This window comes from Saccopteryx bilineata, chromosome 9 (assembly GCF_036850765.1).
Source record: "Saccopteryx bilineata isolate mSacBil1 chromosome 9, mSacBil1_pri_phased_curated, whole genome shotgun sequence".
NCBI lineage: Eukaryota > Metazoa > Chordata > Mammalia > Chiroptera > Emballonuridae > Saccopteryx > Saccopteryx bilineata.
This window is the reverse complement of record NC_089498.1, coordinates 40,666,586-40,679,286: the sequence shown is the minus strand read 5'-3', so window position 1 is coordinate 40,679,286 and position 12,701 is coordinate 40,666,586. Positions and strand designations below refer to the sequence as shown.

At 43.7% G+C, this 12,701-nt stretch overlaps 1 protein-coding gene across 2 annotated transcripts in view; it reads right to left on the bottom strand.

Moving 5' to 3' along the window:
* The window catches only part of FBXO31 (F-box protein 31), a 47,926-nt gene extending 35,265 nt beyond the window's left edge, over positions 1–12,661 (bottom strand). For both annotated transcript variants that reach the window (XM_066243267.1, XM_066243268.1), the window contains exon 1: positions 12,272–12,661. In XM_066243267.1, coding sequence (XP_066099364.1) covers positions 12,272–12,620 — 349 coding nt within the window. In that variant the 5' untranslated portion in view covers positions 12,621–12,661. The remainder of the gene's footprint in view (positions 1–12,271) is intronic.
* Between the last annotated feature and the right edge of the window lie 40 nt (positions 12,662–12,701).

The following is a 12,701-nucleotide window of genomic DNA, read 5'->3' as shown; positions in this document are numbered from 1 at the left end:
CAAATAGTAACATCGGTTCTTCGTTTTATTTTGTGTGGCTTTGAACAGCCAGCTCCTTTTCTCAGTTTTAGTGTGCTACCAGCACATGAAGCAGCCAAGGACCTGCCTCTTTCTGCCTCTCTGACCAAGTGGTTTGATTGTGGGGCTGGGGGTATGAGAGGGTGTCCTCCTCTGAACTGCACTGTAGTATGTGTTAGTGCTGCAGGCCAATGGTATATACAGGGCAAGACCTGAAAATGCATCCATCTGTGCTCTTGTTGCTGACGGCGCCTGAAGTCAAAAGCCAGGCCTTTTGCAAAGCATTGAGACTATCCCGTGGGCTTTTCTCTCTACTCAGACTGCCCAAGCCTGGTGACTTGGTTTACGACTTCTGTATGAGTCCAATAGATACTCTAACCTGATAGAAACTACCACTGCCCCTCATTAATCACTTGGACTTCTGAGTGATTCTAAGGTTTTGAGTTAGGATGACCAAGTCATCATAAATCTCTGTATACCTTGTCAACAAATGGTACTGCTAACATCACATAGAAGATGAACTTGCGCAACCAGATAAAGCACCCACAAAAATGCCATTAACCATCAGAAGAAAAGCAAAGTTATAATGTAGTGCTAATGAAAGTGGGATTTTCTTAATGTTCCCAATTATTCCACCAAAGTGGTATAATGTCATTCTGATCCAAATGTTCCTGTAAAAAATGTTCAGTATTTTCCACATGATTGAAAAATTTTTTAAAAACGTAGCCAAAAACAATTCCACATCCTCTGATTGTTCTATAAACCTTCCCATAAAGTCATCAAGGGAAAACATACCGAAAATAGCTTTCTTTTTTTTTAATTTTTAATTTTAGAGAAAGGGGAAGGGAGAGAGAGAGTGAGAGACAGAAACATCGATCTATTCCTATATGTGCCCTGACCAGGGATCAAACCGGTAACTGCTGCATATTAGGACAACGCTCTAACCAACCGAACTAGCTGGCCAGCATACTTGCCAGTACTAGATATCCTTCCTTCTAGAAATACTAACAAGTGTTAACTCCATCCTTTGGCAAAGAGCCTATCTAAAATGATTAAAAGTTAAAACACCAAACCATGTTGCCTACTGCTGCTCTCTAAGTATGGGCTGTGGTGTTGCAGGCTGTCAATTCAAAGTTTCTTTGCTAATCTAGTACATAAGGTGATTTATGAATTTTTTTTTAAGTATCTACACCAAAGATGACAACAAAGTATCAAAAAGTTGGGAAGGGGTAGAAAAATGGGTGAGCAGGCCTTGAGAAAACTTTAAAACTTAAATGGTCATACTCTGATAAACAGTCTGGTACATTTTCTCAAACAATAAAACATAAAATTACCATGTGATCTAGCTATTATTCTAACAATACTTCTGAGCAGATAACTAAAAGAACTGAAAGCAGAGACTTGAAGAGATATTGCACACCCATGTTCACAGCAGTGTTATTCACAATGGCAAAAGGTGGAAGCAACCTAAGCAGATGAAGGGATGAATGAAATGTGATCTATCTATAAATTACAATTTTATGCCATCTTTAAAAGGCAAGAAATCCTAAAAAATAAAAAATATATAAAAGAAAGGAAATTCTAACAAATGCTACAATATGGATGAAACTTGACATTATGCCCAGTGATATAAGCCAGTCACAACGGGACAAACACTATATGATTTTATTTACATAAGATCCCTAGAGGAGTCGAATCTGTAGACACAGAAAGGAGAATGGCGGTTGCCAGGGACTGGTGAAGGAAAAGTGGGGAGTTAGTTTTAAAAAACAGCCCAGTAGTTTGACATGAGTCAAGTCAACACTGAAGCTGCACCTAACTGCCAGGGCTGCCAGCCTCTCCTCACTCATTTCCTGTCCAATAAGGCCAGTACTATGTGATGGGGCTTACCAAAACTCTGTCCTCACAGCACATTTCTGAATATGCACTGAATCTAGTCACTCCATAGGTGAGAATGGATTAGAATTATTTTACCTACTCTCTCAGCCCCACAGGAGAACCCAAAGAACACACATCTGGAGCATGGAGATGGTACCCATGTCAGCATGACTAAGATCTACACACACTTTGCACTGAACAGAAGAGGGCAAAAAAAGTTAACATCATTACTCTATGCATTGCCTCGGTACTGGGAAATTACTATTAGAGAGGACTTAGCCTCACTGTCCTAAAACATGCTACTTATGAGGGAACTCGCCCACCTTGGAAAAGCACAGTGCTAAGACATCGTCTGAAGCAGGGGTCTCAAACTCGCGGCCCGCCGAACAATTTTGTGCGGCCCACAGACTAATCCACGGGCTTACTTAATTTTATCCAAAATATTTTGAACTTCGTGGATTAGTCTGCGGGCTGCACAAAATTGTTCGGCGGGCCGCATGCGGCCCGCGGGCCGCAAGTTTGAGACCCCTGGTCTGAAGCAAGCTGGTAGGTACACAGATAAGTCAGGAAAGGGAGGTTCTCTCTTGGTCCTGGAGGGGCTCGAATGCCAGAGATGGGAGTCCACAGGCAACAGAGAAGCACTGAAGACTCTGAGGGAGAAAAGTAGCCTGGACAGGGCCTGCCTAGTAGACTATTAACCTATGGGTGGAGCCAGAAGAGATGCACCTGGAAAAGCAGGTGTGGGGGGGTATTCAGTTAAGAGCCACTGTACCACCAGGTAAGGCAGAGGCAGAGGCAAATGGAGGTGCAACCCAGACTTGGTACCTGGCAAGCAGAAGAAGGGGTAGAGTGTGACTGAAGGAATTGCTGGCTTGTTTCCTACCTGCCATAAACTTAGTTTTCTAAATAAAATTAAAAGGCAGAATTGATTGGAAAGACTACATTTTTTTGTTTATACTAAATTAGGGGATAATTATAACCCTTAATAAAATACTGTTAAAAATTTTACTTCTCAACCCTGGCCGGCTGGCTCAGCGGTAGAGCATTGGCCTAGCTTGTGGAAGTCCCAGATTCGATTCCCAGCCAGGGCACACAGGAGAAGCATCCATCTGCTTTTCTACCCTTCCCCCTCTCCTTCTTCTCTGTCTCTCTCTTCCCCTCCCGCAGCCAAGGTTCCACTGGAGCAAAGTTGGCCCTGGCACTGAGTATGGCTCCATCTGGAGCAGTGGCCCAGATGAGCAGGTCACTGCCCCCTGGTGGGCATGCCGGGTGGACCCTGGTCGGGCACATGTGGGAGTCTGTCTCTATGCCTCCCCGCTTCTCACTTCAGAAAAATACAAAAAAAAAAAAATTTACTTTTGAGGCTAAAAAAAAAATTCAAAGGGGGGGGGGGGCTGGTGAGGGAGAGGAGTGGGGCACTGAGACCCCTGCTCTGAGTGAACATCCAAGAACACTCCTCAACAACAGAGCCCTGATTTCAAACTCCCTGTGTATTCTCCAGCAGCTGCTTTCCTCAGCTATTACTGTAAATGAATGTAATGCCCATTTAAAAATATATATACTATATAGCAAATCTAGAAAAATGCTCTGCAGCCAGTTTATCTTAGGATGAGAAAAAAATGTAAAAACCAAAACCTAGACACAACCCACAAATGTCTCTTATTAAACACCTAAAACATTCAGGATGCTAAACAAATAGTTTCTGAGGAGAGCCAAAACCACCTACATAATCAATGCGACTTATTCCCAACAAGTTCCATCTCTACAAAGATAAAGTCTCGGCACCAATAGGCACCTTGAGAAACTTCGCTCTTCTAATCAGATGACTCTGAACCCCATCTAGCTCCCACGATAGGCACTCCCATGGCCAAAAGAGACCCATTCAGGCTAAGGTCCATCTGTCATCCCAGACACCCATTCTTCCTGAATACACACACACCTGCTCTGTCTCAGTACACACTTTGAAACCAGGAGATAAGCCCATGAGGCTGACTCTGAAATCATCTCACGCTGTCTCTTTTCTAAAATTCCAGACACATCCCTAATTCCTCCACCAATACTAGACAAGCAAGCCTGGTGATTTCAGACTTACTCTCCCCATCACCCCTGGGTGGACAGCGATGGCATCGCTTGCAAAGGATGCTGACTCATGAGTTTGGAACCCAGGCCATCTCCTGAAAGGGCCTAGTTTAGGGGAGGACACTTGTTCCTTTCCAAAGGCCAAAAGATGCCCTTATATTTCTTTGCATGCCACTTACAGCCAGAGAGACAAACTCAAATCTTCAAATGCATTACATAACCACTTTATAAACACAGTAAAGGAGCAAAAATGGCAGTGCCTAGACCTCTAAAACCAATCAATTCTTTTTGGCAAGCCACCAGTATCTGTCCAATTAAATAGGACCGAGAGAAAATCTTTCCTCAATGCTTTCTGGGTACCAGATTCACTTTTCAGTTTTGTTTTTTTTTTGTTGTTGTTGTTGTTGTTTTAGGTTAAAAAAAAGGAAGTCTTAAAAGGCACCATTTATCCTTATCCTTTTCTACTTTGCTAATTGAAAGGATAGGTTTCTCTGTGAAGCAGCATATGAGATTCAACTTGAAAAATACAGAGAACTGTAGTTCTTTCCATTAGCAAAGCAGAAGAAAAGGATAAAGGTTTTCCCTATAGTTTTGAGATCCTGCTCTATGTCCAAAAGGTGCACTGGCTCCTCTTCTCATGGTTGAGACCCATGTGTTTCTACAACCTGGACAGTTTGTTTATCCAACTGCCTACCTGCCCTCTCTAGCGCTAAAACTGGTGGGCTCAAGAAGCAGTCACTTAACAGGAATCAAAAATACTTCTCAAGCCAACCTTAAAACTAACAACTTGCCCATTTCACCTCTTCCGGTGAAGGCTGTTCCAATTTCAGCCATGTTTAACAAAAGCCAAATTTATTACATTTTACATCAGCATATCAAACAGAACAGAAATAGCGTTTTCTCCTACATGCAAAAACAAAATTCAGTATCAGTTTTTAATTTCCCATTTCTGTCATAAAGATCACACATTATGGGAAAAAGATATTTCTAATCATGATGCAATGTGAACCCACTTCAGACTTAAAATTGATCAAACTACTATACAAATATTATTCCATGTGTCATTAAAAACTTGTATCATTGGCCCTGGCCGGTTGGCTCAGTGGTAGAGTGTCGGCCTGGCGTGCAGAAGTCCCGGGTTCGATTCCCAGCCAAGGCACACAGGAGAAGCGCCCATCTGCTTCTCCACCCCTCCCCTTCTCCTTCCTCTCTGTCTTTCTCTTCCCCTACCGCAGCGAGGCTCTATTGGAGCAAAGATGGCCCAGGCACTGGGGATGGCTCCTTGGCTTCTGCCCCAGGCGCTAGAGTGGCTCTGGTTGCGACAGAACGACGCCCCGCAGGGGCAGAGCGTGGCCCCCTGGTGGGCGTGCTGGGTGGATCCCAGTCTGGCGCATGCGGGAGTCTGTCTGCCTCTCCCCGTTTCCAGCTTCAGAAAAATACACACACACACACACACAAAAAAACTTGTATCATCAAAAAACAAAAGACATCATCAAAGAAAGAAATGGAAAAATTATACATTATTAATTCAAAACCTGACACTGCCAGCAGACGCTGAACTGAAAAACATGAAATTTTTGTGACTCAATATTTCGAGTTCAGTATAGAATAGAAAAATACATGCACGAGCATTTCCTTTGTTTTTAACTTTATCTTCTGTTATTACTTGAATATGCTGATTTAGAAATATGGTCTGAATTTATTAAGTTCATTAGCCTTACAAAGAGTTCATTAAATATTGCATAAGTGAACAGTGTTAAAATGGGAGAACATTTCAAAAATCACCAACTAGGTGGTGAAGTATTAACCAAAAAAAGCCCCGTCAGGGTCAAAGGCAGAACAATGTACTTGGCTTCTACCCCGGGGTACTCTGAGAAATGATGACTTATTTATAGCCCCACATGCAAGTAACTGCAGGAGGCCTGTAGCCAAAGGAATGACACATCAAAAAGTGTCTACCCTTTATCTACCCGCTCCTGCACAAGAGACTGCGTTGGGGTTGGTTTTCTACATGAGAGAAAATGTCACCCAAGTGTCATATTCTTGTCCCAAATCAGGAGCACAGATTTGGCTTCTCAGTAGCAACCTTTTTACCTGTCCAGAGAAATACCACTAGCAAATACTCCCATGTTACAATATGCAGGCCAGGCTGGAAAGGCCAAAGTTCTACAGAAATCACTGATTTACTATTGCTAAGGCACGAGAAATCGTGAGCCTCTCACCAAACATTATAACAAGCTACCTCATTTTAAGTTTCTAGTGTACCTCCCTCCCTCCTGTCCCAAAATTATTCCTTCCTTTTAGGAAGAGCTATTAAACACACATGCCTTGTCAGCACCCTGAAAGTTAATCATGGTCCAAAATTCTTTGAAACAAAAAACACAGGATATGGTATCCTCTTTCCCACTCCTGTTTTTTTGTGGCTTGTTTTCTGTTCTGGAAAATCCAATACACTATAAGAATATAGAAAACATTTAGTAGTAAATATTCAAATTCATTAGTCTCATTCACCCTCTCAAGATACTAAAAACTGTAGCCACCATTATGCCCGTCAGGACCGAACCTGAAAGACTGTTTCAAGCAACCTGATCATCTAGGACCATCCACCTCCTCAAACAGCCTGAGAGCCTGCCTCCTATTCACCAAGGCTGGGAGAGCTTTGGTTTTTAACCACATGAGTTTGACCTTGGCCTTATTAACACCCATTGTAATCAAATATCTAGCTCAGGAAAGATGAAGTTTTGGGGCTCAGAAAAATCAGACCACATATATCTTGTACACAAATATTTCTATATGTATATAAGTTCAATCACAATTATACTAACTCTTTGAGACATCTATGAATACCACATAGGATTGTCCAACTACTGACTCAGATAAGCAATTAAAGCTACCAGAATGAAATAGTGAAACTGAAGACCTAGCTGTCGACCATTTTCATAACCCTGGGGTGACAATGATGAGTTAAACCCAAAGTTAAAAATCTGTAATTTTGACTTACATTGTTAAGAGTCACAAAATTCACTATATATGAAGTAAAAAAGCAAATGACTATAGACTACAAGAAAATGTTTTACAATATAGTAAACAGAAATCTATCCAGATTAAATTAATAAAACCCACAAATTAATAGAGAGAATAATAGAAAAAGAGGGCCAAGAATAAAGATAAGCAAATAAACCCACATTGCCAATAACTATATGTTTGAAAAGTGCATCCTTCCTACTTATTAGGCATATGCAAATTAAAATGAGATAGATGCTGCTTCTCATCTAGACTGGCACACATTTTTAATATATCATTCACTTTAGAGAGAATCTAGCAGGTACTGTATTAAATGACATAACCTGGACCACAAAAGACTGTGAAGATGCCAGTACACACTGGGCATTTGTATTTCACATTATTACTTGCCTATTCAAGCTGCAATGACAGGTGTGTAAACAGGTAAAATCACTCCAGAAAATAAATGGGTAGTACCTAATAAAACTGCAAATCAGAAAGTCCACTGCCCAGCAACATTGCTTCTAGATATATTCTTTTTTTTATTTTTTATTATTATTATTTTCTATGGGAGACAGAGAGAAAGAGACAAAGAGAAGGACAGACAGGAAGGGAGAGAGATGAGAAGCATCAATTCTTTGTTGCAGCTCCTTAGTTGTTCATTGACTGCTTTTTCATTTGTGCCTTGACCAGGGGGCTACACCTGAGCCAATTACCCCTTGCTCAAGCCAGCGACCTTTGGGCTCAAGCCAGCAACCATGGGGTCACATCTATGATCCTGCGCTCAAGCTGGTGAGCCCACATTCAAGCCGGATGAGCCTGTGCTCAAGCCAGCGACTTTGGGGTTTCAAACCTGGGTCCTCTGTGTTCCAGGCCAATGCTCTAGCCACTGCACCACTGCCTGGTCAGGCCTGGATATATTCTTTAGAGAAATTTTCAAACTTATCTGCATCCAAGGAAACACATACAAGAGTGTTCACTGTCACACTAGGTATAATGAAAAAAAATAATAATAATAAGCAAACGAACAAAAATGTGACCTCTTCATATTATGAACCAGCACACAGCATTTAAAAAGACTTAACCAGTCTTAAATGTATTAACATGGACAGAACTTTAAAAAACAGAGTTGACAGGGAAGAAAAGCAGATGCTATTACAAAACTTAAAGTATAACATAGTTGTAAAATTTAAACCAGCACAAAATAATAATAATATGTTGAAGATGTATACAAGAGTGTGTACATAAAAGTAAACTAAACCCATGACAGTGGCTGTTTCTTGTAATGGAAAGGATGGTGGTGATCAGAAGGGGCCTGAGTCTTACCTAATACATTTTCTTTCTTCCTTTTTTTTAATATTAAGTAAGAGGCAGGGAGGCAAAGAGACTCCAGCATGCACCCCGACTGAGATCCACCCAGCAAGCCAACTGGGGGCAATGCTCTGCCCAGCTGGGGCTGCTAGTCCATTGCTTGGCAACTGAGCCATTTCAGTGCTTGAGATGAGGCCATGGAGCCATCCTCCAGGGCCAATTCACTCAAACCACTCAAGCCTTGGCTGCAAGAGTGGAAAAAAGAGAGCGAGCAAGAAGGAGGAGGGGTAAGGATGGAGAAGCAGATGGTCACTTCTCCTGTGTGCCCTGACCAGAAATTGAACCTGGGACTTCCACACCCTGGGCTGATGCTCTAAACCTGCCAGGGCTCTGCTATGTTTCATAAAATAGAAGTAGAGGAGCCTGACTAGGCTGTGGCACAGTGGATAGAGTGTTGGACTGGAATGCGGAGAACCCAGGTTCGAAACTCCTGAGGTTCCCAGCTTGAGTGTAAGCTCATCCAGCTTGAGTGCAGGCTCTCTGGCTTGAGCATGGAATCACAGACATGGTCATCCATGGTCGCTGACTTGAGCCCAAGGTTGCTGGCTTGAGCAAGGGGTCACTCACTCTGCTGTAGTCCTCGGAGTTAAGGCACATAAGAGAAAGCAATCAATGAACAACTAAGATGCTGCAATGAAGAACTGATGCTTCTCATTTCTCTCCCTTCTGTCCCTCCTTGTCTGTCCCTCTCTCTGTCTCTGTTCCAAATATGACAATAAAAAAAAAAGTTATTTAATGGGGGGAGGGGTAACTAGGAATATGCCTGTTTTATCATGTTTGTCCTTCATTTTATAAATTTCTCAAAATGAAAATTCCCCCAGCCTGACCAGGCGGTGGCGCAGTGGATAGAGCGTCGGACTGGGGCGCAGAGGACCCAGATTCGAGACCCCGAGGTCACCAGCTTGAGCGCAGGACTCATCTGGTTTGAGTAAAGCTCACAAGCTTGGACCCAAGGTCACTGGCTCAAGCAAGGGGTTACTCGGTCTGCTGTAGCCCCACGGTCAAGGCACATATGAGAAAGCAATCAATGAACAACTAAGGTGTCACAACGTGCAACGAAAAACTAATGATTGATGCTTCTCATCTCTCCGTTCCTGTCTGTCTGTCCCTGTCTATCCCTCTCTCTGACTTTCTCTGTAAAAAAAAAAAAAATTTTTTTTAAATAAATAAATTAATTTAAAAAAAAAAGAAAATTCCCCCAGCACGTCAGGCCATCTTGGTGAATAAGATGTCTGTTGTCCCAGGAACTCTAAACTGAGAAATGCAATAGTGGGAAAGAAAGGACTGAAGGGTCCTTCTATGTCTGTTCCCCAGCTTCTTTCTATATCTTCATCAGTATTTCTTATATTTCCATTAGCAAATCTAGAAATCTACCCTGAGTTATAACTCCAGTTAATTTTACTCTCTGGCATGCCTTTGACTTTTATGATTACAAGAAGTCTTCTGTCATCCTCCATTCCTAGAGTTGAACCACACACACACACACACACACACACACACACACACATACTCCAGTTCCCCAGAGACTACCATGCAGGTTTGGCTGACTGATGAAGAAACTCCTCAAAGCACACTGGAATAAGTGGTACTTTCAGATACGAATTTAATTTGTTCTGTAACGGAGCTCATAAGTCAACGAAGAACTGATGCTTCTCATTTCTCTCCCTTCTGTCCCTCTCTCTGTCTCTGTATATCAACTCGTATATCAAACTGCCGATACTGGACCCGTGCGCCAACACGCCAACTAGCGGCAGCTTCCTGAATCACAACTCGTATCTCGGAATTTCGCTCTGATCTCAAACAAAAATACAGACCGAGTTGCAGCTCATATCTTCAAAAAAAAAAATTTGTATGTTGGTCTGTTCGTATCTCAAGGTATCACTGTATCTGTGATGACTCTGTATCTTATAGGACCTGATACAAAACAAAGCAAATGGAAATCACAAAAAGAAAGTGGAATTTTCTTTGCCTCTATGTTAAAATGTTAAAAGAAATATATTTGCTATATACATGACAAAATATTAATATTGCTAATATTAAGAGTTCTTCCAAATTTGTAAGACAATACACACTCCCTAATAGGAAAAAAAAACAAAAACCCACAAATAGGGAATTCAGAAGAGATGAAATAAAAATGGCCAAGAAGCCCTGGCTGAGTAGCTCAGTTGGCTGTAGCGTTGTTGGGATATGCCAAGGTTGCAGGTTCAATCCCCAGTTAGGGCACATACAAGAATATCTCTCCTTTCCTCTCTAAAACCAATCAATAAATAAAAAAATTTTAAGTGGCCAAGAAGCATAACTAAATACCTACCATTTAAAGGGTGAGGGCTTCACTTGTATTGTCATCTCATTAAACCCTCAAAGCAACCCTGTGGGACAGTACTTCCCACTAAAACTTAGGCAGGGGAAGCAGCATGTCCAGGATCTTACAGCAGATACACAGAGCCTGCCCTGATGACCAGAAATCTGGAGTCTTGGCCACTGAAGTTCACAGAAGAAAGAAGATGACTGGCTGATCTGCTTGTTGGGAATGATTCAAGAAAGGAGGTTTCTCATGTAGGCTTACTCGGGGTACAAATACCAACAGCTGGACAATGGTTGTACCACATGCTACTACCCACAACCCCACTTTGGGAAGTATACACAAAGAAGATAATCTCAGAAGTTATAACAGGTACACGTAAATCTCATAAATTCTTATGAAATGCACAAAGGCAGTCTCGATAGCACTGGTTATGACAATGAAAAATTGCAAATTTAAAAGTCTATCAAAAACTAATCTGTGGCTATGCATGCAGAGGAATAGTAGAACACTTTTTTTATACTAAATTGTCTCTAAGTAAATATATAGGGCATGAGCTCATTTAAGTAAAAACATGTACATGACTCTTCATATGTATGTATATAGAGAGATGTTTCCCAAATTTTAAAGGTGGTTTATCTTTGATTGTAAAGACTCTGATGATTACTTAACTTTTTTCAACAAGTTTATCTGAGTCAAACTGACGGTGTACGCCAGGGAGCAAGATCTCAAATGCTCCCTGATGATTCTTACTTTCATCCTTTTGCTGCTCTGCAGCGTTCTGATTTTTTACCTACGCTGTTTTCCAATACATGAGAGCTTACTGAACATCAAAGATATGGCAACGTAAACGCTGAGAGCCTTGCACTCTGGAGTAAGTAAACCTTTCCTCCCGGGATTTGTTACAAAACTACTCACTACCCTCACTACTGCCACCAACATCCGTGAGGGTAATAGCAACCCCTCTAACACTGCCCGGTTCCACCCACCTGTCCACAAATCCAGTCCTGTTCTCAGGAGACTCTCCAAACACTCGGCCCTCTCTGCTTCGTAACTCCTCAAGCTTACCGTCATCGCTCTCCTCAGCTCCCTATCCCCTGACCCTAAAGGGGGCGCCCGCAAATGTCAATACTACCCTAAATCTCCAAGGTCTGCACCTACTGGCACCTCCCAGTCCCAGCTCGTGCCACTCCCCTTGGCTCTGCGGTGTTCTGTCCCCACAACTGGGAGACCTCTTCACCCCTCTCAGAGCACCCTAATGCCCACCGGGAACTCTACCTCGTCCGCATCCCGGATCTATGACCAGGCGCCTCCACACAGCTGTGTCCGCACCCTGGATTCCCCAATCAGTGACAGGTCTCCATCCAGGGCCCATGGAGACCTGAGACCTCGAGTTCCCTCCAGGCCTGAAAATCCTGCCCATCCAAGACCCTGTCCATGGGGCTACCGATCTATGGCCGATCCCACTCCAGGGCCCTTGAGGACTTCCGACCTCCCTTCAGGCCCGTACTCCCGCCGTTCGGACCTCCGTGCACACTCCCACCCACGGAACCCACACGCCCGCCCGGACCTCTGCTCTAAGCCCCCCCCTAGGTACGGACCCCGCTATTGTGCACTCACCCTCCCGGCAGCGCCGTCTCCAAATGGTGTCAGTGTGCAGGATTCGACGGAACTTGGTGCAGACTTGGGCCAGGCTGGGCAGGTCAGTACCGGGTAATGAGGCGAAGATCTCCACCAGAAGCTCTGGAGGCAGCTCCAGCAACGAGCAGCGCGGGGGCGGCGAGGAGCTCGAGCTCCGGCCGCTTCCCGCACCGTACAACGCCGCTGCGCCCGCCTCGATGCGCTCCTCTTCCGGGTCCGTGTCCGGCTCGCTATCGGCGGTCGCAGTCTCAGCTGGGCCCCGGCGCTGCTGGCGACGCCGGCATCCACGCGAAGGGCCCACGCCACAGAGCCGAGCGCACACCGCCATCCCAGTCCGAGTAACAGCCGCCGCGCGTGCGCCGCCGCCGCGCGTGCGCCGCTGCTGCCGAGAGCCGGCCCCGCCCCGCCC